The sequence below is a fragment of the Dryas octopetala genome, chromosome 2 (genome assembly GCF_963921425.1).
Source record: "Dryas octopetala chromosome 2, drDryOcto1.1, whole genome shotgun sequence".
NCBI classification, from domain to species: domain Eukaryota; kingdom Viridiplantae; phylum Streptophyta; class Magnoliopsida; order Rosales; family Rosaceae; genus Dryas; species Dryas octopetala.
In genome coordinates, this window is record NC_141367.1 from 18,176,875 (window position 1) to 18,199,316 (window position 22,442).

Genomic DNA, 22,442 nt, shown 5'->3' on the forward strand with positions numbered 1-22,442 from the left:
TCAGCTCCACAAACTGACAAAGCAATCGTTTCTAAGCAAAACCCAAAATTTGAGCGAAGAAGATGAACCGGGTCGTGGCGAGGTCCGTGATCGGAGGTCTGCTCAGTGGCCGGAACTGTAGCCGTAGCTACATTTCCACGGCCGTCACAGCCAGGCCTCCGTTGGAGAGCGCTGCGGAGTATCTGAATCACCAGAACGGTGGCGTTTTCGGATGGAGGAGGATGATGAGCACGGAGTCGACGACATCTGCTCAAACGACGTCGTCGCCGGCGGAAAAGGAGCAGAGGGAGAGCTCAAACGGCAATGATAGCATGGTCGTTTCGAGTTACTGGGGGATTACGAGGCCCAAGATTACAAGGGAGGACGGGACTGAGTGGCCATGGAATTGCTTCAAGGTGAGAAGAAGATTCAGGACTAAGAATTAAATTATTTATTTATTTGTATTTTACTAGTAAGAGAAATTAGAAAAAAAAAAAAAAAATAGTCCCAGTTTGTGCTTTTTAACGATATTAGCATTTTTAAGATCTCTCGTAGTGCTTGAACTATCTCGAGTAGTGTTCAATGAGAGTTTCAGTACTATTCGAAGAGAGTTCGAGCACTTGTCAAAGGTTACATTTCTAATTGCCTCCATTCTCACATAAAAAAAAGGTTACATTTCTAAAATTCTAGAAAACCAAGGTTAGACGTCTTTAGTGAAATGAAAAATGGGGGAGTTTTCAAAATTACCCCTTTATTAATTAGCAATGGGAATTTTGAATTTAAAATTTTGGTTAATGAATATTGTAGCCATGGGAGACTTATGAAGCGGACTTATCGATTGATCTGAGCAAGCACCATGTGCCGAAGACGTTTCTGGACAGAGTTGCGTTTAGGACTGTCAAGTCTCTTCGAGTTCTATCCGATCTTTACTTTCAGGTAATGATTATATAAGCCTTTTTATGTAAAGTGAAAATGTTGTTAAATTAGTTATGCAAAACGAATTTTTCAATAAAAATGACTGATTTTCTCTTTTTGGTTGCTGAATTTTACTAAGAACATGGTGGGAACAAAAACAGTCTTATTGAAGATTATTTCTTTTCTTTACAATATGATCTTGATATATGTTGCAGAATCGGCATGGATGCCATGCAATGATGCTGGAAACTGTGGCAGCTGTCCCTGGCATGGTGGGAGGAATGGTGCTGCACTTAAAGTCTCTACGCAAGTTCGAGCAGAGCGGTGGTTGGATCAAAGCCTTACTTGAAGAAGCAGAGAATGAGAGGATGCACCTGATGACGGTCGTGGAACTTGTGAAGCCCGCATGGCACGAGCGACTTCTGGTTCTTGCTGTGCAGGGAGTCTTCTTCAATTCCTTTTTTGTGCTTTATGTGCTTTCCCCCAAACTGGCACATAGGGTTGTCGGGTATCTGGAGGAGGAGGCTGTATCCTCTTATACAGATTATTTGAAGGATATCGAAAATGGCAAAATTGAAAATGTACCCGCGCCTGCAATTGCAATTGACTACTGGAGGCTACCTAAAGATGCAACACTTAAGGATGTTATTATTGTGATTCGTGCTGACGAAGCTCACCATCGGGATGTCAACCATTTTGCATCCGTGAGTATTCAATGCCTTTTCCATTTCCATGGTCTTTAATTTTCTGAAGCCTATCTTGAGCACTATGATATATTTTAGTCTGTTTTCTACTTCTTAAAGACCTTTTTTGTTTTCTTGTATAACAAGTAACCCTGTTCACATATTCTCAAAATGATCTTATGGTTCATCTTCTTAATTGTGGGTTTCTGGGATCTGTCTTCCTTTTGTATGCAGGATATTCAGTTTCAGGGAAAGGAATTGAGAGATGCACCAGCTCCCCTTGGTTATCACTAAGGCATCTCGTCTGAGAAGAATTGAAGATTTTTTTTCCATCTGGTATAATATGTATCTTGTATATGCTAAAGAGTGAAGACTCTAATGTATATTGAAGTATTGAACACAGATTGTTTTCAAATTGATATAAGATGTAAAAGTATGTGATATACCATAATTCTGTTTTGATTGAATTGAATCTAATGGTCTCTTTGTCAAGCTTCTTTTATCAGTTGAAGATGCATATTCCTACACTCTTTCAATGGACTGTGGCAGACTGAAAATGATAGAAGGCAGATTGCATTTCTACCTTTTTCAAACCACAGTTTTGGTCTAAATTATTGATGGAATTTTCAATTTCCAAGCAATGAAGTATGTAAAGGTTCCATTGCTAAGTACACGCAAGGAATAATCAATCTAATGCAAAAAAGCGTGGCATTCAGTTTTATGATCATTGTCACACTTTCCTCTGGCCTGCGGACATTAAAACATATTGAGCAAACAATTTCAATTTAAGATTTCTTCTAGATTATAGATCATGGGTTGATAAGTTCAATTTCTTTGACTGATTTGCAAGTGGATATCCCAACTTGATCAACAAGAAAGGGAACATACAAACGTGAAATAATGTATATCCTCGTAGCCGCCTGTCAGCTGCATCCTGGAAATATATCGACCCCACACGTGTCACTTGACGTAAAATCGACGGGAGTTGAGGTGGCAAAAAAGCGATGGGGCCACGCAATTGTCCACACAACCATGATCCTTGCAACTTCCCACAAACTTGGAATCTGGACAAGGGCACTTCTGTAATTTACGATTAATACTTCTGGTCAAAATCGTCAACTGCCAGTGTTTTACCGCTGATTTTACTGTGTACGGTAACTGGAATTTGCTAGTAAAGAACTAAAAATTAGTTACCCAAACACAACCGCCATTCTCCTATTAATTCACGCATTTTGGACAGTTCATTTCATCATCTCGAACTTTCCTTCCCATTAATACCGAACTTGAGCCCCAAGAAAACGGCCTAAAAATGGTCCCATGTTCCCGCGAAACAGACAATGAAAACCCCTCACCATATATATAACTACTACTGGTAGTCGCCATAGCTTCACATACCAAGAAAGCCACCAGCGACAAAGCCAAAACGATTCGTCCTACTACAAAAAAAACCTCCAAAGTTTGACTTTCTAAAACCCTCTTTGACCCATCGGAACTGAGAAGATGAACAGGATCGCGGTGAGATCCGTTGTCGGAGGCCTGCTCGGCGGTGGCCGGAACTGCAACCGCTACCTTTCCACGGCGGCGGTCGCGGTGAGGCCGCCTTTGGAGACCGCCGAGTTTCTGATGAAGTGCCAGGACGGCGCCGTTTTCGGTGGCGCGTTTCACTGGCGGAGGATGATGAGCACCGCGTCGCAGGCTGTTGAAACGGCGGCGCTGGCGGAGAAGGACCGGAAGGAGAGCTCGGTTGGAAACGACTCGGCGAAGAAAGGCGGCGATAGCGTTATGGTTTCGAACTACTGGGGGATCTCAAGGCCCAAGATTACGAGGGAGGACGGGACTGAGTGGCCTTGGAATTGCTTCATGGTCAGGAACTAAAACTATTTATTTTTATTTTTGTATTTTTTTATATATTAATTCGCTTGAATCTTGAATTTTGGTTGATGAATGCAGCCATGGGAGACTTATCAAGCGGACTTGTCGATCGATCTGAGCAAGCACCATGTGCCGAAGACGTTTCTGGACAGATTTGCTTACCGAACTGTCAAGCTTCTTCGAATCCCAACCGATATTTTCTTTCAGGTATTTATTTATTCATTTTATGATGCTTACTACTTTTGTATTTTTAATTTTTAATTGGAAGAGGAACACCAAAAATGACATGCTTGGAAGTAATTACGATAGCGTGTAATTCAAATGAAAATATAAATAAATGCGGTCCGGATAGGGTGAACAAGATTCATGTAGTTGATACCAGGTTGGGACAAGGCTCCGTTGTTGTAGTAGCTAATTTTATATTTCTGTCAATCCCCGGTCTTTGATTTTTCTCAAAAAGAAAATAGAAAAAAAAAAAAAAAAAAAAAAAAAAAAAAAAAAAAAAGAGGAAAATCCCCTAATCTTGGAAGTTAATAATTATGGAGTTTCTATTGTTATTGATAATTTGAAATTTTTTCATTCATTATTGATCATGCATAGTACTAGAATTGAGACAGGAGGCAGAGCGTGCCAATTTAAGAACATTAGTTGATGTTACCATTTTTTCCTCTCTTTTGGTTGCTGAATTTTACTGCGAACTTGGTGTGAAGAAAAACAGTCTCTTCTAGATGATGGTGAAGTCAGATAAATCTTTGATTGCATTCTGTACAGGAGCTCTCTGTTTTTTATTGCTTATATGGTCAAAATTTAGATGCCTAGCTAGTTTAATTAGGTAAATTACATACGATTTATGGAATCTGTCCTTAAACAGGTGATCTCTGGAATAAACTTAGCTCTATAGCTTCTTTATGGTTGTTTTGTCATTCATCTTCCTCCAGTTATCTGCATTCTAAGTACCCCAGAACCTTGAAGATAAAATTTGAACCACTTGTCATGCTAAGTTAGGTTGTTTTTCTGAGTGTAGGTTTCAAATCAGCAAAAGCTGCAATTTAAATATCTCTACTTCCTCAGGAATTGTATCTGTTTAGTAGCTTCCTAAGTTTCTTTTGTGGTGGCAGCATCTTTTGTTGATCATACTAGCTAAAAGCCATTGTTGAAGGCTATTTTTTTTCTTTCCAATATGATCTCATGTTATGAAATATATGTTTCAGAGACGGTATGGTTGCCGTGCAATGATGTTGGAAACTGTGGCTGCTGTCCCTGGTATGGTGGGAGGAATGCTGCTGCACTTAAGGTCTCTCCGCAAGTTCCAGCAGAGTGGTGGTTGGATCAAAGCCTTGCTGGAAGAAGCAGAGAATGAGAGGATGCACCTGATGACGATGGTGGAACTTGTGAAGCCTGTGTGGTACGAGAGACTATTGGTTCTCACTGTGCAAGGAGTCTTCTTCAACGCCTTCTTTGGGCTTTATATGGTTTCCCCCAAATTGGCACATAGGATTGTTGGGTATCTGGAGGAGGAGGCTATACACTCTTATACCGAGTATTTGAAGGATATTGATGATGGCAAAATTGAAAATGTAGCGGCACCTGCAATTGCAATTGACTACTGGAGGCTACCTAAAGATGCAACCCTTAAGGATGTTATCATTGTGATTCGTGCTGATGAAGCTCACCATCGGGATGTTAACCATTTTGCATCGGTGAGTATTAAATTCCTTTTCCATTTCCATACTCTTTATTGGTTTTACAATTTTGTTACTTCTTTAGATGCATTGAGCTCTGTTTTCTCCGTAAGTTTTGAAGACATCAGTAATCATCATAATGGTTCATTTTGTGAAGCCTGTAACGTTCAGGATGTATGTTTGAGTCTGTTTCCATATTTAACAAGGCAGCCATGTTCATGGTTCACAAAATTATGTCATGGCTCGTCTTATTAATTTTCGGTTTCTGAATCTGCCCGTCTTTTGGATGCAGGATATTCATTTTCAGGGAAAGGAATTGAGAGAAGCACCAGCTCCCGTTGGTTATCACTAAGGAAGGCATATCTTGTATGTCAAGAATTAGTTGTCTATGTGATATGACCCATGTCTTGTATATGCTGAAGACTATGTTCTCTAGAAACATGGATTGTTTTTTCAAATAGATATGAGAGGGTATAAAGAGTATTGAGTGATGCATATCTTAATGTCGTTTTGTGAATGACCTGTATAATCAGGTGTATTTCTTACTGATAGCCTCTGTCAAGCTTCTATAACAGTTACAGATGCATGTTACTAAATATTAATCCCAAGGTAAAAGTTTTGCTTTGGGAGTTTGGGGGAAACTGTAGCCTGTAGCTCTCAGGCCCAAGTTTTCCGAAAGATGTCAGCTACACTAGAATTCCAGTCACGGCCTAGCTTTCCGCAAGAAGAAATAGAGAAACGTAGAAGTGAGAAGCTTTTAGCTTTGGTCCACAAGATTTCTATATAATAATGTATTACTTTTATTTGGCACTGGAAGCACATTACATTATGACAGGGTAACGTTTCACAGATTAATGAGTCTTTCACATGTAATTAAGTTTCAAAAAATTTCTTGAAATTTCCATTTTTTTTACCCTTCAAAATATTATTGAAACGAAATTATTAAAATTTTGTTAAAAGTTTCAATTGTTTTAGTTTAAATTTTCCACGAAATCAAAAAAAATTTCAAAATTTTTATATTTTTAAACCCTCGAAATTTGAAATTTAATTTTTTACTTATTTAATGGGATGGTTAAGAAATTAGTTATGGTTAAACTCTTCACAACTTATTAAAAGATATAACCCTTTGGTATGAATAGTTTATCAATCTGGGATTACCCGGAATTAAATATGGATCCAAATTATCTTAAATACAGATGAGGAAATAAAAAATCTATGAGTTTTTTTTTGTTACAAAGGGAGGCCAAGGAAAAAGGCCTAGAGGGGGGAAGGGGGATCGAGTTTCGGTGAGATGGGGGCAGCACAACTGCTTGGCCAATTGGCCTACCCCAAGTCCTCAAAAAAAATCTATGAGTTCATAACATGTTTTGATATGATAAAAAAATTCATGTATTAAATAAGATATCTCATTCCTGATTATTTTTACTTTAATTTTTAATTTAAACCCATATTTTGAGGGCATCTTTAGGTTTTTAACCCTCCAAACTAACTATTTAACAATCTTTTAACAAGCCTGGCAAAAAAAAAAAAAATCTTTTAACAAGTGCTTTCAAAATATAGGGCCAAAAGCATAACAGCACTTATATACGGTAGAGATTTTTAAAGGGATTCCTCTTTTGATAGGAACGAAAATGAAATTTATGTGGTCTTAACCCTTAATGTAATGATTCAAATTTTTTATTCTTTAGTTCTTTTATTCTTAAAAAAAATCAGCCACATAAAAAGTTATTTAGTCATCTAATTACGAAAAAATAAATAGACAAACATAATATTTTTAATAAACATTGAAATGATCATTAGCATAATCAAATGGTAAAATGATTTCTGATATGAGGAATGCTAGTTACCGTTTCCAATCTACCTTTCCCTCTGACTTTTTCTCTTATTTTTATCATTCTACAGTGTAATATCATAATTGAAACCGTTCATTTTTTAAATCACACTTTAAAAGTCATCTCTACAAAAAAAAAAAAAAAAATCAACCAAATTGAAAATCATTTGATTATGTAGCTTTTATCAAATAAACTGACAATTTTTGTAATAGTTAGACTCACTGTTTATTTATTCAATAATAGTTACATGACCAAACAATTTCTCATTTGGTTGAATTTTTATAGAGATGATCTCTAAATGGTGATTTAAAAATGAATAATTTAGATCATTAAATTACATTATAGAATGAGAAAATAAGAAAGAAGGTTGAAGAAGAATGTAGCTAGCATTCCCCTTTGATATATCAATACCACTCTAGATCTAACTAGTTTGTAAGAAAATACGGTGCTAACCACTCTTTTAAATCCACTATACAACGTAATTTCATAATCTAAACCGTTCATTTTTCAGATTTCCATTCAAATATGAGCCTTGCAAAAAATTAACTAAATCAAAAATCTTTTAATCAACTACCAATAATCTAATTGTACTCAAAGAAATAGACGAACACCGTTTATTTTATAAAACATTGAAATGATTGTGATGATAATCAAATGGCTAAATAATTTCTTATTTAAATGATTTTTTACAAAAATGATATTTAAAAGAAGATCTAAAAAATGTATGGTTCAGGTTATGAAATAATGTTGTGTAATGAGCCGGACGGTTAATACCGTATTATCTTGCTAACCAGCTCATTTTAAAATATTTTTGTATCTATATATATATAAAAAATAGAGGTGTTAGATAGATACCAATTGCATGGTAGTCAAAAACCAAAACTCACTTTTAGTGCGAGTAGGGAAGAAGCATGGAACCCACTTTACAAATTAATAATAATATTATTGTCATTTAGAGATAATAAAAATAAAATAAAATACTAGTATACTACTAGATTCACTTAAAATGGGCCGAAATTTTCGAAAATTTAAGACCGGGTCCTAAACACATCCCCCGTACTCTCAACGAAATTCACGCATTTTTGACAGTTCATTTCATCATCTCGAACTGTCCTTCCCATTAATACCGAACTCGACCCCAAGAAAACAGCCTAAAAATGGTTCCATGTTCCCGCGAAACAGAAAAACCCTCGCCATATATATAACTACTACTGGAAGACGCCATAGCTTCTCACACCAAGAGAATCACTAGCGACAAAGCCAAAACGATTCGGAGAAGATGAACCGGATCGCGGTGAGGTCCGTTGTCGGAGGCCGGAACTGCAACCGCTACATTTCCACGGCGGAGGTCGCGGTGAGGCCGCCGTTGGAGACCGCAGAGTTTCTGTTGAAGCGCCAGGACGGCGCCATTTTTGGCGGCGCGTTTCACTGGCGGAGGATGATGAGCACGGCGTCGCAGGATGCTAAAACGGCGGCGCCGGCGCCGGCGGAGGACCTAAAAGAGAGATTGCTCGGAAGCGACTCGGCAAAGAAAGGCGGCGAAAGTGTTATGGTTTCGAACTACTGGGGGATCTCAAGGCCCAAGATTACGAGGGAGGACGGGACTGTGTGGCCTTGGAATTGCTTCATGGTCAAGAAATTAAGCTATTTATTTTGTATTTTGTCATATATTAAATATTAATTAGCTTGAATCTTGAATTTTGGTTGATGAATGCAGCCATGGGAGACTTATCAAGCGGACTTGTCGATCGATCTGAGCAAGCACCATGTGCCGAAGACGTTTCTGGACAGATTTGCTTACCGAACTGTCAAGCTTCTTCGAATGCCAACCGATATTTTCTTTAAGGTATTTATTTTATTCATTTTATATATGATGCTTTCTACTTTTGTATTTTTAAATTTTTAAGTATAGAAGAGGAACCCCAAAAATGACATGCTTGGTAGTTGGGACAAGGCTCCGTTGTTGTAGTAACTAATTTTAAAAAATTTGGAATGTTCTTTCAGTTATAGTACTAGAGGTAAGATTATATAAACAATTTATGTGAAGTAAAAATGTTATTAAGGTTAATTATAATAAAAGTGATTGAGATTTGAGACAGGAAGCAGGGCATGCAAATTCAAGAATTTTAGTTAATCTAATCGTTTTTACTTCTCTTTTTGTTTTCTGAAATTTACTGTGAACTTTGATGTAAAGAAAAAGATGAAGGGACACTAATTTCTGATTGCATTTTGTAGAGGAGACCTCTGTTTTCTAAAGCTTATGTTGTCAAAAGTAAATGCATAGCTGGTGTTTTAATTAGCTAATTTACATCCTATGCAAGAAATCTTTCCTTAGCTCTGTAGCTTCCTGGGTTTCAAGCTTACTTTTAGCTTTCCATTTTATGGTTTTTCTGTCATTCATCTTCCTCCTCTTATCAACATTTGTAAAGTAGCCTCAGAAACCTCCAAGAGGGAAAATTGAACCACTTGTCATTGTTATGAAATATATGTTGCAGAGACGGTATGGTTGTCGTGCAATGATGTTGGAAACTGTGGCTGCTGTCCCTGGTATGGTGGCAGGATTGCTGCTGCACTTAAGGTCTCTCCGTAAGTTCCAGCAGAGTGGCGGTTGGATTAAAGCCTTGCTCGAAGAAGCAGAAAATGAGAGGATGCACCTGATGACAATGGTGGAACTTGTGCAGCCTATGTGGTACGAGAGACTACTGGTTCTCACTGTGCAGGGAGTCTTCTTCAACGCCTTCTTTGTGCTTTATTTGGTTTCCCCCAAAGTGGCACATAGGATTGTTGGGTATCTGGAGGAGGAGGCTATACACTCTTATACCGAGTATTTGAAGGATATTGATAATGGCAAAATTGAAAATGTAGCGGCACCTGCAATTGCAATTGACTACTGGAGGCTACCTAAAGATGCAACGCTTAAGGATGTTATCACTGTCATTCGTGCAGATGAAGCTCACCATCGGGATGTCAACCATTTTGCATCGGTGAGCATTAAATTCCTTTTCCATTTACATGCTCTCTATTGCTTTTACTATTTTCTTACTTGTTTAGATGCATTGAGCTTTGGTTTCTCCCTAAGTTTTGAAGACCTCAGTAATCAGCATAATGTTCGTTTTGTGAAGCCGATAATTTCACACATAACAAGACAGCCATATATGTTCATGGTTCACAAAATTATCTCATGGCTCGAATTATAAATTTCGGTTTCTGAATCTGCCCGTCTTTTGGATGCAGGATATTCATTTTCAGGGAAAGGAATTGAGAGACGCACCAGCTCCCGTTGGTTACCGCTGAGGAATGCATCTTGTATGCCAAGAATTAGTAACGTCTATGTGATATGACCCATGTCTTGTATATGCTGAAGACTATCATCTCTGGAAACATATTGTTTTTTCAAATAGATATGAGAGGGTAAAGAATATTGAGTGATGCATATCTTATTTTCGTTTCTATTGAATTGATTGAATGGCCTATATAATCACCTGCATAAGCTTCTATATCAGTTACAGATGCATATTACTAAATTCCAAGCTCACTATAATTCCAGTCACGGCCAAGAAAGCTTTTGCAGTCCTCAACAATGCTTGCCTGGCCTCAAGAATTTTCTTTATATAACAAACAATGAATTATAATATCAATCAAATATTTTCATCATGTATGTAAACAATTGGAAAATTTAGAATCCCACAAGATTGATTTATAAATTAGGAGGAAAGTGACAAATCTCCACAATAAGAAATAAAGAACGTGGAAGTGAGAAGCTTTAGCTTTGGTCCACAAGATTTCTATAGAGTGATGTATTACACTATAGATTTCTGTAGTGTAATATAATGATCGAAATTGTTTATCTTTTAGATTACACTTTAAAGCTTATCTTTGCAAAAAAATTTAACCAAATTAAAAATTGTTTAATTACGTAACTTTTATCAAATAAACATGCGGTTTTTGTAACAGTTAGACATACCGTCTGTTTATTTGATAACAATTATGACCAAAACACTGTCCAATATAGTTGATTTTTTTTGTAGAGATTATCTATAAAGGGTGATTTAAAAAATTAACGGTTCAAATCACTTCTTTTGAAACATATTCTTTTGGGCAGCATTAGTCTTTTTAGACTGCTATTCCAATCTCTTTTCAGCTGCTACCTAAAGAAAATAGTCACATACCACACTATAGAATGCAAATAATAATAATAAAAAAGGTTGAAGATGAAGGTAAGTAGCTTTCCCCTTCAACATATGAGTACGTAGCGTTCTAGATCTAATAAGTTAATAGGATAATAAGGCGCTAACCACCTTTTTATGCCCGTTATACAATGTGATCTCATAATTCGAACCGTTTATTTTTTAAATCTTCATTCAAATATCAACATTGCATAAAATCAACTAAATCGAAAATTGTTTAATCACCTACCAATAAGCTAATTATGCTAGAACAAATAGATGAACGCAATTTTTTTTATAAAACATTCATGAAATGATTTTCATGATAATTAAATAGCTAAATAAGTTCCAATTTGAATTTTTTTTGCAAGGATGTGATGACCTTTTAATGATTGGGGATCAAAAAAATGATAAGTATAGATTATAAAATTACATTGTATAATAGACTCAAAAGAATGGTTAGCACCATATTATTTTATTAACCAGTTTAATTTAAAACTTTTTTGTTTATGTATATATAAAGCGGTGTTAGAGAAAGATACCAAGTGCATGGTATGGTAGTCAAAACTCACTTTTAGACTTTTAGTGTGTGTAGGGAAGCAGGATTAAACCCGACCCGCCACAAGTGCCATGAAGGGACCGACGTCCCCTCATTCGCTTCACGCCAAGTGCACGTTTCCAAACTCATACGTGGCAAGCGGATATCTCCCTCCCAACCCCATCAAAGCTTCGAACCTGGACGCAATCAAGTCCACATTCAATTCCTTCCATTCCATACAACAAAAAAACACCTCCAAATTCACAACTCTCACCAACTCCAATCTCCATAGCTAAGTCCCCGCTCCAGATCACAAGATGATGACGAGCCCAAGAAAAGCAGAGAGGCCGCAACTGCAACAAGTCGACCCTCCTCTGCCTCCCTACCATGTTCTTCACAAGCTGCCTCCTGGTGATAGCCCTTATGTTCGTGCCAAGCACGTCCAGGTCTTCTTCGTACAATTTTCATACCTTTATATATATATATATATACATATCTATGCGTGTATGTATGTATATGCGTCTATATATATAGGTATATACACATATTTCATTGCGTTTCATTATGTTTATTTAAACATGTTTGTGATTTGGATTTGGATTTGGATTGCTCAATTAATGAATTTTCAGTTTCATGCTGATTCAATGACTCCTTTATTATGTGATTGTGTGATTTAATTTTGGTCTTTTTTTGTTTTTTTTAATGCTGAATTAGGGAAGTGTCTAATATCTGACATTATGTTTGTTTAGCTAGAGAAATAGATGCTGGGAAATCTTCATTAATTTGCATTTTGAGGTTAATTTTGAGGAGAATTTATAATAAAAAGAGAGAAGTTGAAGTTTCCTATTTTGACAATGAATTAATCCTGTTTCCTGTCAGAACAACTAATATGGGTTGTTTTGGACTGTAGTTATTAGAGTGATGGAGTGATCTGGGCCGTTTGATCATTTCTTAAGGAGTGTGTATCCAAGTATTATTTTGTTTCCCTGTTTAAACTAATAAAATTGCCATAACAAGAGCAAGTATGTATACTCTTCCTTATAACACTTGAGTAGTTCCACTTTTCTATGACATTTCTATAACAAAAGGGTCAAGCTTTGGTTCTGCTTTATACACACCTCATTATTTACCACTTCAGCAAGAGGCTTACAGTTAGTCACCCAAGTTTTCTTCTTTTAAAGCTTTTGAATCAAGGCATTGCCATCATTTCTTCACATTTGAAGAAAGAAACACAGACAAAAAGAGTGATTTGCGCAGAAAAAAAAAAGTATTATTTTGTGTGTGTGGACTAATTGTTGGAAAATGGTGGGTTTGATCCTTTGGGAACTATTTTCTTTTGGCTTACTTGAAGATGTAAACATAGAATCTACCCTCACCCCACCCATCCAATCTCATCCTGTGTCACTTGAGTTAAGTCAGGCCTTGGAAAACAATTCAGTTGCAAGAGTATGCTCCATTGAATTTGAACAGATAGCCAATTTGTCAGTTATTACAAATAAATTGCTAAACTTGGTGGCCTAAATAATAAGCATAGTTGAATTTTTTATTGACGTCTCTCACTGCATTGTTGTCTGCCGGTTCACAGAGCTAGTTGGATAAATATATATCCATGGAAGGATATAGATACGGAGAATCCTTCCGAGTTGGTTTATGACTTTGTGAAGCATTTGATAATTTAATGTACTTCTGGATGAAGTAGTTAAACATACGACAGAGTTGCTTACAATCATAAAGATATATGTTCTGATACTTAAATTCATTATCCTACAAATGACACACACAGAAGAAAGTTTGGAAATGCCCTGTTCTTGTGGCCTGTTTGGCTTCACTCTGTGTAGAAATGGCATTACAATCGAAATGTCGATGATGAGAGGAAAATATACCGAATTCTTTTTCTTATTTGTTATTAGAGATTTTTCACCAATTGTAAATGACATTAATTATCAAAATGTGCATATTGCATGTACTATGTTCTTAGTGTGTTTTCTTGGAGTCACTCAGTCAATGATAGGTGCAGTTATTCATTTGTATGATTGTGGAATATGTGTTATGATTTTGTCATCCCCTGTCAGACGTCTGGTGTTTCCTTGGCCAATTTGCTATTTTGTTAATATTTGTTGTTTTGTCTGTTCCTTCTCTGGAAAATGCAGTTAGTTCAGAAGGATCCAGAAGCAGCTATAGTATTGTTCTGGAAGGCAATAAATGCTGGAGATAGGGTGGATAGTGCCCTCAAAGACATGGCAGTAGTCATGAAACAGCAAGATCGAGCAGAAGAAGCAATTGAAGCAATAAAGTCTTTCCGGGGTCGCTGCTCCAAGCAGGCACAGGAATCCTTAGACAATGTACTAATGGACTTGTACAAGGTAAATACACAAGCACAAGAATTATCAAAGATCCCACCAAATAAAGGGGTGCCTTTAATTTGATATCCCTCTAAAAGAGGCATATGGATATCCCATTAACTTCGAAGGTGTATGGATCATCATGAAATTGACAGTATAATGAAAGGTGCCATAGGGTTCCCAACAAGTGTTATGCCATTTTAGTTAATTGGTAATTGTGGTCATGTCTAACTATCAATCACTCCAGTTTCTTCTGACCACAATGCCAAGGGTTGAAACTGCCTCTAAATAGACTTGTGTGGTTTTGAAGAACAATTGGTGTTTAAACCCCCTCTTTCCTCTCCCCTTCCAGTTGGCAACCAAATTTCTTGAAGAAGTTTGTGCATAATATAGTAGAATGCTCGAGTTTGTGAGTGACCAGTCACACTTCTTTTGGAACCTAGGTTGTCTACCCCACCCCAACCCTCCCTTACCACCCAAACCAAAGCCTAGGACACCACACTCCTGACCCCAATTAGAGTTTTCAGCCTGTGTGCTTTCATTGTACCCCTATTTTGTCATTTCGTTCTGACCCCATATAATAACTTAACAGAAATGTGGGAGAATTGAGGAACAAATAGATCTATTGAAGCAGAAGCTTCGGATGATTTACCAAGGAGAGGCCTTCAATGGTAAGCTTACCAAGACAGCACGCTCTCATGGAAGGAAGTTTCAAGTCACCATCAAGCAAGAGACCTCCAGAATACTGGTAATAGGTTACAGTAATAACTTTCTTCTTCACAACTAAATTGCAGATTGATATATAGAATCTGTGACATCAAAACCGTAGTCTTTTGAAGCTTTTTCACACTTCTCATTCAGTAGTTTTGGCGCTTATATAATAGAGAAGAAAGTAGAATCATGAAACTCAGTATAAACCTAGTTTTCTCTATAGTTTCCCTTAGAATCTAAACTTCTAAAATTAATTACCTATAAAATGTTCAGCAAAGTCCTGTTTCATGTGCCCTTGTATTAATAAGATTTGAAAACCCGTATGGCTTTTGCTTTACTTAATTAGCATATTCAATTTTTGTGCAAAAAAGCAAACAAATAAGGATCACTTGCCTACTGACTTATGCAGCATGAGTAGCTGGCCAAGAGATTCACCTTCTAAATAAATTCTGTGTGTTTTGCGGATAATTCTGATTTGCTAATAGAACATGATGATGAGTGTTCTTATCATATTTGTATGTAATATTTCATACCAAAATAGTAATAATAACTCAAATAACCTAAAATTTGACTTATTTGTCTTGTCATCACCAGACCTGACCTTACAGAGCATTCCCCTTCTTATGTGTCATCAATCATTTGCCTTGTTATCACCAGACCTGACCTTGCAAATCTGTACGTGTCATCAATTATTTGCCTTGTTATCACCAGACCTGACCTTACAAATCTGTCAGCAGGGGAACTTAGGTTGGGCCTACATGCAACAAGGGAATCATGTGGCTGCAGAGGCAGTGTATTGTAAAGCTCAAATCATCGACCCAGATGCCAACAAGGCCTGCAACTTATGCCTGTGCCTGATCAAGCAAACCCGATACACCGAGGCACAATCAGTTCTCGACGAAGTGTTGCAGGGTAAGCTTTCTGGATCCGACGACCTCAAGTCGAAAAATCGTGCAGAGGAACTGCTGCAGGAGCTAGAGCAGTGCCAGCCTGTAGTTTTGTCATCGAATAGTTCATTAAGTCTAAACATAGAAGATGCATTTTTGGAGGGGCTTGACCACTTGGTGAATCACTGGACTCCTTTAAGATCAAGGCGACTTCCTATCTTTGAAGAGATTTCTTCATTTAGAGATCAATTAGCTTGTTGATTCTATACAACATAGATGCTTCCTTTAGCTTCATAATTATTGAATGCATGTATAAATAGCATGATAAAGATAATCACTTGGACCGGAATGGCTGTATAACAAATGAGTAATCGATCAAAGGTAAATGTATTAATCAAAGTATTGCTTGCCATTAGCATATGTAATTGTGTAGCCCGTAGTCGATCTGTAGTTGATACGTTATGAGTAATTTAAATAAGTTGATACGTTATACACCAAAACACGAGAAATTATACTGTCGTTGTAATACTACGTGGTATGTTGACTGACGTGTTGTTGTCAATTTATTCAAATTATAATTCGCGTACAATCAATAATATCTAAAGTCTTAAACAATACCTTTAAAAATTGTACACATATTATAATTTGAATGAATTGGTAACATCATGTTAGTATGTCACATGGTCATAAATAATAATTTTTCCCCAAACGCTTTTCTTTAACATTTAATTTTCATTTCACATATAATTTTATTACAATTTGTGATTATATATGATTTGATAATAATTTTTGTATTTTTTTTTTCATATATATATATATATGTAAACGGCCTTTCTATTGGGGGATCTCTCATTTAAAGGCTAAAATAAGAGATCTCTTGTAGGCTTACTCCATATTGTAATTCGATCATCGCAGCCGTTTATTTCTTAAGTCTTTATTAAAGTATCCGGCCACTTTGCAAAAAATTAGATAAATCGGAAACCAATTGATGGTTTGATTAAAGAGTTATTTACACTTATACCCCCTGAGGTTTATCGTCTTTTCACATACACCTTTTGGGTTTCAAAAATTACACATACACCCCTGAGGTTTCAAAACTGTTGCATTTAACCCCTACAAGAGAAAACAATAAATTAACAAAGAAGAAAATATTTGTATTGAGGTTGGACCTTACACTTTGAGTAATCTTATTAAGCCATTCCACCCCCTTAGCATGTCTTTTTGCATACATTCTCATCATTTTTCGTCTCACTGTAGAGGGTTTGTGCAACAGTTTTGAAACCTCAGAGGGTGTAAGTGTAAATAACTCTTGATTAAATGGTAAATATTTAAGTGCTTGTCAAAACATTATGTTCGTCCATTTATTTGATTAAAATTACATATTTTATTGATTTTCGATTTGTCTAATTTTTTTATAAATATGATCTTTTAATAGAGGCCTAAAAGATAGATAACTCGAATCGTCAAAATACACTATGAGGTGGGCCCCACAAGAGTCCCTTATTTACCCTTAAATGAGGGGTCCCTCAATAAAGGGGGCATGTGTATATAAATAGAAGGAGCAACCGTTAAAGGATACATCAAATAATTTTATTTATGGGATCTGTTGTGGAGCCTACTTCATACTGTATTTTAACGATCTAAGTCTTTTATTTTTTAGTCTATATTCAAAGATGTCCTTACAAAAAAAAAAAATTAGATAAATCGGAAGCAATTAAGATATCTAATTTCGATCAAATAAATAGATAAATAAAATGTTTTCAATAAACACTTGAATGATAACCAATTAATCAAACAGTTAAATGAATTCTGATTTATCTAATTTTTTACAAAAATGATTCTTCAATAGAGATCTAAAAAGTAAATGATTTTGATCATTAAAATACAATATAGAGTAAGCCCCACAAGAGATCCGTTAAATAATAAGCTTATTTAAATGATCATTTAACATAAACTCCCTATATAATTAATTAATTAATAATCCCCTATTTAAAAATCATTGTTGCCATCAGCCTTATCATTACTTTTAGTCTTGGTGAAGGCCTTACTGGATTACCATAATTGATTCTCTATATGCTTTACTGTACTTACGGTGATGTTGCAGTGTTGGTTACTGGCTTTTCCTACTAATATATCAAAGTTCAGATTTTAGTTTGTGTCAAATATTATCTTGGTGTTTGAGTCTATACACATGATGAATGTTGTGATGTGCTACTTGTCTTTGTTGATATCTGGAGCTTCGATCTATCATATTTTCTTTTTCCCTTATTGCTCAGATTTTCATTGGTGGAATTTCAAAGGCTCTTTCATCGAAAATGGTAATATGGTATGATGTTTATGATGCATTTATTTCTCTTTACTTACCAAAATCGCATCTACTCTTTTGATTTTATTTTTCCCTATGTTCATCGATTAGGCCTTTTATGCTGCTTTTCTAGCTTATGGAGATCGTTAGTGTCTTTGGACGTTTGAAGACATACCACTTTGAGGCTGGTCAATGAGGAACTTAATAAATCGATCATGTGTTTTTGTGGAGGTAACGAAGCACATGTTACAGTTCTTGTTAGTTTTTGTTTGTAGTAAATTCTCTGGAAAAGGTCCCCTGTATATGATTGGAAAAATAGTAATGATCTTTTGTTGCAATAGAAGTGTTCACTGTTTTTATGGTAGTTGACATTATGCCTATGGTTTAGAAATGATCTTTTGTATAGGGGGAATGTGGGGGGTTGTATGATGTAATCTAGATGTTTGGGTATATTCCAACAAAGTAGAAAACGAAAGAGAAACATAAGAGTGAAACAAAAAATTTTACTTAATTAAGAAAAAAGAAAAAGAATATACAGAAAAATTTACTCGTGTTGGTCGGGTACGTAAGCGCGTTCGTATGCAAGGAAAACTGGCTATCGCTAATTGGTGTAAATTTCATAGTAAGTGTTGTACTAATCAACGACTCGTAGTGATCTGTATACTGTATTTTTCGATCAAAATTATTAACGTCATCAAATTTTTTCATTATACGAACACATTATTTTAGTAGTTTAACAATTTCGGTGGTTTTAGTATCATTAATATTTTACCAAACGAGTGAATCATCTGAAAATATCATCCTTTAACATTGGTGTATATTCCACGATAATTAAGTAGTGTAGTATAAATCAACTACTCGTAGTTAAACTATATTTCTCAAATAAAATTGTTAACGTCGATCATCAAATTGTTCACTAGCTATAAGCCTATATCGACACATTATTCTAGTAATTACTCTTCAAAAAATACTAATTAATTAACCTAGCTGGCTAGCTCTGATGAATTAAATCATTAACAGATGAAATAAATGGCAGGCCAAGAAAGCAACAAAAGTAACCATAGGTTGGTGTGTGGTGGGTTGACTGCACGTGGGTTCCAAATGCCTGTAAAGACACGTATCTGTGGGACTGTCTTTTAGGGCACGTGAAACGCTCACTCTCACGCACAATGCACAAGCTCTGCAGATGAAGAAAGAAAGGAAACCATGGCTTGGGAATGACAATAACATTATAGATATATAGATCGATCGAGCATGTGGGCTTCTGATAATCCTTCGCATTCATTTGCATGGAGGTCAAACGGACGAGGGAGGCCAGGAGGTGGTCAAGACCTCCTCACCCACGTGCCTCCTACCCATATCTTACGTACTCATGCTTATCTCATGCCTTCTTAATTTATTATTAGATAACAAACAGAGAAAATATGTTAAGGGATCGAATTTTCAATACAATAATCAATATTTGACACTAAATACTAAACTATATAAATTTATTATGAGTTGATAATTATAAACCATACACTGAGATGAAAATTTATACAAATTAAGGACTCCTAAGAAAGTATTTAATGAGGAAGAGAATTTGAACTTGATCACATAACCTTCTGAAATAATGTATATTTATCAACTCAATTGTGTATATCTCAACCAAAAAAGTATATATAGTGCTGCTGTGCTGTTATGTCTACGAAGCAATAAGCGTGTAGAATAATAACATGAATGCTCGATCTTTTGTCCATTTGAGCATCCTATATATGTAGCCACAATGTCATTAGATAAAAGTCAAATGTGATATCTTAAATAAGTGAGAAATGATACTTAAAAAAGAAAATTACGATTTGCATGCATCTTAACTTATTATGTTTATATAATATTAATTAAGAAGAAAAATTATTGGGTGTGACAATGATCATACAATATCTGAACAACTTTGGGAGAAAAGATCTAAAGATAGAATTGTAATTTTTGAGTTAGAAAAATCACAAAAATGCTATATAAAATGTATTTAAAATGATTAGATATGAATATGATCAATAAAGCTAAATTTAAAATGTATAAAATATTGTAGTGAGCCATTTTCGTATTTCTTTCTCGCAAATATGAACTTGTTTTGATTGTTATTTGTTAGCAAGCAATTTAGCTATTTTTGTCAGCTTGTGGATTCATATATGTAATATATATGTTAGTTGTTACGTGTCCTTCCATTCACATACATATACAACACTACGTGTCCACAGATATTTGCTTCACTGCACAAGTATAATTTCCTTGTTTGGGGTTTCTTTCTCTTCCAAAATTTGGGTAGAGAAGCCTAGAGCATCATCAAACACTCTAAAGTCTAATCTTCACCACCTATAGCTTTAACCATGACATATCAGAGTAGACTTACTTGTACTACATGCATTACCCACCCATTCTCACCTCCCACGTGTCCACTTCTCCTCTTCCGAGCTGGACATCTTTTTTTTTTTTGGCCCGGTGAGCTAGACATCTTAAATGGACCTCACTTCACACTTTCCACTTCTACTATATAAAACCACCCTTGCACTCCCCATTCTCTCCACACCCCACTACTCATACCCCTCTCTCTTTTGTTTGTAGCCATGCACGTCTCTTTGCACTTCATCACCACTCCACCATCTTCTCTTACACTCAAAAATCCCATTCAAACTCACACACCCACATGCAAAATTCTCATTAAAAGAACCCTAAACCCTCAAAGAATTCAAAAACCAGCTGTGAGACCACCATTGCCATACCCACCACCACCACCACCAAATTCCGCACCATTAATCAAGCCCATGCCAGAACTCAACCCAACAAGGCCCAAGCCCAATTACCCACCTCACCTAAACCCATTTCAAAAGCTTGCAGCCTCACTCTTAGACACATTAGAGGCCTCGATCATAGAACCCCTGGAAAAGAAGAAGAGCCTGCCCAAAACCATCGACCCGGCGGTCCAAATATCCGGTAATTTTGCCCCGGTCCGGGAGTGTCCGGTCCACCATGGACTCGAAGTGGTGGGCCAAATCCCGGACTGCCTACATGGCGTTTACGTCCGTAACGGCGCAAATCCCAGGTTCGCGCCGTCAGGCGGGCACCACTTGTTTGATGGGGACGGTATGGTCCACGCGCTCACTTTGGGCGCGGGAAATCGAGCCAGCTACAGCTGTAGGTACACGCGCACAAGCCGGCTTGAGCAAGAAGCCAAGCTGGGTAGGCCCATATTTCCCAAGCCGATCGGCGAGCTTCACGGCCACACGGGCCTAGCTCGGCTCCTCGTATTCCTCGCTCGAGCCGGGATCGGTTTGGTCGACGGCTCGAAGGGAACCGGCGTGGCTAATGCCGGCTTGGTCTACTTCAACGGACGCTTACTCGCGATGTCGGAAGATGACCTTCCGTACAATGTCAAGATCAACGGTGACGGTGATCTTGAAACGATCGGACGGTTTGATTTCGATGGTGGTCTGGAGCGTCCGATGATCGCGCATCCAAAGGTGGACCCCGTGACGAGTGAGCTTCACGTGCTGAGTTACGACGTGGTGAAGAAACCGCATCTCAAGTACTTCAAGTTCGACACGTGCGGGAGGAAGTCACGTGACATTGGGATCACGCTTGAGCAACCCACAATGGTACACGACTTCGCCATAACAGAAAACTATGTGGTGATTCCGGATCTGCAAGTGATATTCAAGTTATCCGAAATGGTAAAAGGCGGGTCGCCCGTAATTTACGACCGAAACAAGACGTCTCGGTTCGGATTTCTGCCGAAAAATGATGTTTGCGAATCGGGTATTCAGTGGATCCACGTACCCGATTGTTTTTGCTTCCATTTGTGCAATGCGTGGGAGGAAATTTCGGAGACCGGGGACAGAATCATTGTTGTGATCGGGTCGTGCATGAACCCGCCCGATTCGGTTTTCAACGAGCATAAGAATGAACCGATTCGGGCTGAATTATCCGAAATCAGGATGAACTTGAGAACCGGGGATTCGACCCGCCGGGTCATTGTTCCGGGTTTGAATTTGGAAGTGGGTTTGGTGAATAAGCAGCTCTTAGGGAGAAAAACCCGGTACGTGTACATGGCGATAGCTGAGCCGTGGCCCAAGTGTTCGGGTTTCGCTAAGGTAAATTTGGAAACCGGGTTGGTGACCAAGTACATGTACGGAACCGGCCGGTTCGGTGGTGAACCGTTTTACGTGCAGGAAAAGAATGGTGAAGATGAAGATGAAGGGTTTATAATGGGTTTTGTGAGGGATGAGGTGGAGGAGAGGTCTGAGGTGGTGATAGTGAAGGCTTCGAACATGAAGCAAGTGGGTACAGTGAGATTGCCCTCTAGGGTTCCTTATGGGTTTCATGGTACATTTATTAGTGAACAAGATTTGAAGGGACAAGCATAAAGCTAGCTACAGCTAGATAGTGTATATAGTTGGGCAGATAATTAATATATGCCATATATGATATATATTATAGAGCAAATTACAATTTAGTACCTCAATTTTACATGTTATTTTAATTTAGTAACTCAAC

At 37.1% G+C, this 22,442-nt stretch overlaps 5 protein-coding genes across 6 annotated transcripts; all 5 read left to right on the forward strand.

Moving 5' to 3' along the window:
• LOC147293659 (ubiquinol oxidase, mitochondrial-like) lies at positions 1–2,298 on the forward strand. Its single transcript, XM_086234635.1, has 4 exons — positions 1–395; positions 787–915; positions 1,110–1,598; positions 1,812–2,298. Exons 1-4 carry the CDS (start codon positions 63–65, stop codon positions 1,869–1,871), a joined length of 1,011 nt encoding a protein of 336 aa, XP_086090761.1. The 5' UTR covers positions 1–62; the 3' UTR covers positions 1,872–2,298.
• A 543-nt stretch (positions 2,299–2,841) lies between these two features.
• LOC147293660 (ubiquinol oxidase, mitochondrial-like) lies at positions 2,842–5,755 on the forward strand. The gene is made up of 4 exons (XM_086234634.1): positions 2,842–3,440; positions 3,528–3,656; positions 4,661–5,149; positions 5,424–5,755. Exons 1-4 carry the CDS (start codon positions 3,078–3,080, stop codon positions 5,481–5,483), a joined length of 1,041 nt encoding a protein of 346 aa, XP_086090760.1. The 5' UTR covers positions 2,842–3,077; the 3' UTR covers positions 5,484–5,755.
• A 2,290-nt stretch (positions 5,756–8,045) lies between these two features.
• On the forward strand, positions 8,046–10,403 carry LOC147293661 (ubiquinol oxidase, mitochondrial-like). Its single transcript, XM_086231516.1, has 4 exons — positions 8,046–8,593; positions 8,681–8,809; positions 9,459–9,947; positions 10,198–10,403. Exons 1-4 carry the CDS (start codon positions 8,243–8,245, stop codon positions 10,255–10,257), a joined length of 1,029 nt encoding a protein of 342 aa, XP_086087642.1. The 5' UTR covers positions 8,046–8,242; the 3' UTR covers positions 10,258–10,403.
• Positions 10,404–11,878: 1,475 nt separating this feature from the next.
• On the forward strand, positions 11,879–16,025 carry LOC147293662 (protein SULFUR DEFICIENCY-INDUCED 1-like). Of its 2 annotated transcripts, none has more exons than XM_086231518.1 (4): positions 11,879–12,113; positions 13,818–14,030; positions 14,602–14,757; positions 15,455–16,025. In XM_086231518.1, exons 1-4 carry the CDS (start codon positions 11,985–11,987, stop codon positions 15,866–15,868), a joined length of 912 nt encoding a protein of 303 aa, XP_086087644.1. In that variant the 5' UTR covers positions 11,879–11,984; the 3' UTR covers positions 15,869–16,025. The 2 variants fall into 2 exon arrangements, with proteins under 2 accessions (XP_086087644.1, XP_086087645.1); XM_086231519.1 differs by having other exon boundaries at positions 11,887–12,113; positions 15,458–16,025.
• A 4,490-nt stretch (positions 16,026–20,515) lies between these two features.
• NCED6 (nine-cis-epoxycarotenoid dioxygenase 6) lies at positions 20,516–22,442 on the forward strand. Its single transcript, XM_086230723.1, has one exon. It carries the CDS (start codon positions 20,516–20,518, stop codon positions 22,310–22,312), a length of 1,797 nt encoding a protein of 598 aa, XP_086086849.1. The 3' UTR covers positions 22,313–22,442.

Excerpts from the sequence above, each read along its gene's own strand:
- LOC147293660 (XM_086234634.1), top strand. The coding sequence starts at position 3,078 with ATGAACAGGATCGCGGTGAGATCCGTTGTCGGAGGCCTGCTCGGCGGT. Across the intron at positions 3,657-4,660 it reads CAACCGATATTTTCTTTCAG|AGACGGTATGGTTGCCGTGC; the intron begins GTATTTATTTAT and ends TATATGTTTCAG. Across the intron at positions 5,150-5,423 it reads ATGTTAACCATTTTGCATCG|GATATTCATTTTCAGGGAAA; the intron begins GTGAGTATTAAA and ends TTTTGGATGCAG.
- LOC147293659 (XM_086234635.1), top strand. The coding sequence starts at position 63 with ATGAACCGGGTCGTGGCGAGGTCCGTGATCGGAGGTCTGCTCAGTGGC. Across the intron at positions 916-1,109 it reads TATCCGATCTTTACTTTCAG|AATCGGCATGGATGCCATGC; the intron begins GTAATGATTATA and ends TATATGTTGCAG. Across the intron at positions 1,599-1,811 it reads ATGTCAACCATTTTGCATCC|GATATTCAGTTTCAGGGAAA; the intron begins GTGAGTATTCAA and ends TTTTGTATGCAG.
- LOC147293661 (XM_086231516.1), top strand. The coding sequence starts at position 8,243 with ATGAACCGGATCGCGGTGAGGTCCGTTGTCGGAGGCCGGAACTGCAAC. Across the intron at positions 8,594-8,680 it reads GGCCTTGGAATTGCTTCATG|CCATGGGAGACTTATCAAGC; the intron begins GTCAAGAAATTA and ends TGATGAATGCAG. Across the intron at positions 8,810-9,458 it reads CAACCGATATTTTCTTTAAG|AGACGGTATGGTTGTCGTGC; the intron begins GTATTTATTTTA and ends TATATGTTGCAG.
- NCED6 (XM_086230723.1), top strand. The coding sequence starts at position 20,516 with ATGCACGTCTCTTTGCACTTCATCACCACTCCACCATCTTCTCTTACA.
- LOC147293662 (XM_086231518.1), top strand. The coding sequence starts at position 11,985 with ATGATGACGAGCCCAAGAAAAGCAGAGAGGCCGCAACTGCAACAAGTC. Across the intron at positions 12,114-13,817 it reads TTCGTGCCAAGCACGTCCAG|TTAGTTCAGAAGGATCCAGA; the intron begins GTCTTCTTCGTA and ends TGGAAAATGCAG. Across the intron at positions 14,031-14,601 it reads TACTAATGGACTTGTACAAG|AAATGTGGGAGAATTGAGGA; the intron begins GTAAATACACAA and ends ATAACTTAACAG.